The following is a 2,750-nucleotide window of genomic DNA, read 5'->3' as shown; positions in this document are numbered from 1 at the left end:
CTCCCCCCCCGGCGCCGCGCCCCCCGCCCCGCGCTCTGCCGGGGGGGGGGAGCGGTGCGGTGTGTGGGACCCTACCCCTGGGGCGGGAGCGCCGCCGCGCTTCCCAAGCGGCGCACTATCCAGTGCGCCACCGGGCCGGCCCGTGGGGTGTTTCTTTTTCTGTATTTTTCTATTTTTATTTGTATTCATTCAACAGGCATTTCACCTTTAGTGAGATCCATCTGTCACTAGAGGTGGCCAGCTATGCCAAAAGCCCTAATAGTCTAGTCTGACACAGATAATCAGTAAAAAAGCTTAGTTGAAATCGGACCAGAACAATATAGGCAGCCCTGTGCCCTTCTCCTTTTAAAGTGAAGATGTTGATGCAGGGAAGCAGAGGCACCTTGGAATTGCTGGTACCTCTCAAGAGGTTCTTCTTTAGTGGGGAATATGAAACTGAAGTGGCTTTCCTTTTAAAATGGAAAGGATTTCTTAAATTTTTCATCTGGCCTGGAGAAGAAGAGTGAGGAATCTTGCTTCTATGAAATTACCAAGCCCTTTCAGTAGTAGAGGTGGAACTGTATGCTTAAATGAACAGTAATGCTTTTGCTTTCACCTGTCCCACCTACCCAGAAGTGCTTAGTGTCCCATGTATGCTGGTAAAGCATGTAGACGTACCAGTCAAATTTGAGCCCATATGATTAAATGGTCCTAACTAGTTGACACTGCTGAAATTCTCCTAGAGGATGATGATATCATGGGATTGGATCCTTTTAATTTGCTGGAAATTGATTGGTTGTAGCTTACCAGTTGTTTGAGTGGCTGTCTGAGATTTCAGTTGGTGGTTTTATGTTTTTGTTTTAAGATCTCAGCAAAGCGATGTCTCAGGATGGTGCTTCACAGTTCCAAGAAGTCATTCGACAAGAGCTAGAATTATCTGTGAAGAAAGAACTAGAAAAAATACTTACCACAGCACCATCACATGAGTTTGAGGTAAGGACTCTACACTGTTTTTTGCTTCACCTGTCTACATACTGAGTTGCTGCCAATGAGGATGATTGTCTAGCCTCAAATAAGCACAAGATGTATGACAACATCAAAAACAAAAAACTAGTATTGCTTAATAGTAAAGATTTTTAACATTGTAAACCATTATGTCTTTTTTTTTTTTTTTTTTTGAGTTAGAAAGTTTCCAAAGTCACTAAAAGAATCAGGACAAAATTATACTTTATTTGTTCTATGTTTTGATATCACTGGGTGGAAAAATGGATATCAGTGCTCAGTTGGAATTGTGAGAAAGTAGTTTATCAGCCATATATTCTACACGCCTTTTCCTTTTTTTTTTTTTTTTGTCTTTTGTCTTTTTCCGTGTCCGGCAACGGATCGCAACCCTCAGTGTTGCCCCCGCACCGGACCGGGGACCGGCCACAGGACCGCAACCCTCGGCGTTGCTCCCGCGCCTCGCTCAGCCAGTGAGCGGGAACCGGTCTGTATGTGGGATCCGAACCCTCGGGCGGGAGCGCCGCCGTGCTTCCCAAGCCACGCACCATCCAGTGCGCCACCGGGCCGGCCCCTCTACACGCCTTTTCCTTTTTTTTTTTTTTTGTCTTTTGTCTTTTTCCGTGTCCGGCAACGGATCGCAACCCTCAGTGTTGCCCCCGCACCGGACCGGGGACCGGCCACAGGACCGCAACCCTCGGCGTTGCTCCCGCGCCTCGCTCAGCCAGTGAGCGGGAACCGGTCTGTATGTGGGATCCGAACCCTCGGGTGGGAGCGCCGCCGTGCTTCCCAAGCCACACACCATCCAGTGCGCCACCGGGCCGGCCCCTCTACACGCCTTTTCCGAAGAGCCAACTCTTAATAGAACCATGCTACTTTGACAACTATAATAGAAGTTTCTTAGAATTGGAAAAGTATTTACTTTTCTACTTAAATATCAATAGATTATCCTTTTCATTTTCAAATTTCAGTTTGCACTTAACCTTTTCAGGTTAGCCATATTTTGTTCTTTTTTCTCCTTTTGGTGAAGATTAATTTCCACTTAAAAGCAGAGAGAGATATTGGTGAGTAAATGGAGAGAACCAGTTGGAGTTCCCAAAAACCAAGTGGTGTTCAGATTACATGATACTCCTGGGAGATGGGAGGATTATTTGCTTTTATTCCTATAAATGAGGTTCCTATTAGCTTTTGTTCCTCTTTAGTTTTAAATTCGGGTGTAAAAAGTCTCTGCTGTACTCCATGTTCTAATAGTATAAGAGTTTCATTTAAAGGTATTTAAATATACTTACATCTAAATATAAATGTATTTAAAGGTATTTAATTTCATTTAAAGGTATTTTATAGTTTGTATCTGTTTTTATGTTTTTATTAAATATTAAGCATTCTGCTGATTGTAACAATGCCTTCTATTTTCATAGCACACTAAAAAAGACCTCGATGGATTTCGGAAGCTATTTCATAGATTTCTGCAAGAAAAGGGACCTTCTGTGGATTGGGGGAAAATCCAGAGACCTCCAGAAGATTCGGTAAATTTTAGTTAAAATGTAGGAAAATTTAAGGTAATTTTGGACATCGGTTGAACTTTGGGGTTGGAGTAACGTACAGGATTTGTGAGAACCCTCACATCAGACACAGACAAGAATTGCTTTGCATTCTCTGACCCCTCATGCTGAAATTACGTATATATAGCCTTCTACCTCTTTCCCTTCTTTTAGACATTTCAGAATCCTGCTGAGAACTTCTGAAAGTCTAATTTCCCTGTAGCACTACCT

At 43.3% G+C, this 2,750-nt stretch overlaps 1 protein-coding gene across 1 annotated transcript in view; it reads left to right on the top strand.

The window, feature by feature from the left end:
- The window catches only part of LOC103603989 (UTP--glucose-1-phosphate uridylyltransferase-like), a gene marked incomplete at its 3' end in the record, with an annotated part of 21,067 nt that extends 18,563 nt beyond the window's left edge, over positions 1-2,504 (top strand). The window contains exons 2-3 of the mRNA XM_008588573.1: positions 845-972; positions 2,397-2,504. Coding sequence (XP_008586795.1) covers positions 845-972; positions 2,397-2,504 — 236 coding nt within the window. The remainder of the gene's footprint in view (positions 1-844; positions 973-2,396) is intronic.
- Between the last annotated feature and the right edge of the window lie 246 nt (positions 2,505-2,750).

Source organism: Galeopterus variegatus, unplaced genomic scaffold (genome assembly GCF_000696425.1).
Source record: "Galeopterus variegatus unplaced genomic scaffold, G_variegatus-3.0.2 Scaffold4902, whole genome shotgun sequence".
NCBI classification, from domain to species: Eukaryota; Metazoa; Chordata; class Mammalia; order Dermoptera; family Cynocephalidae; genus Galeopterus; species Galeopterus variegatus.
Note: the sequence above shows the minus strand (reverse complement) of the source record. Positions and strands in the feature narration are given on the sequence as shown.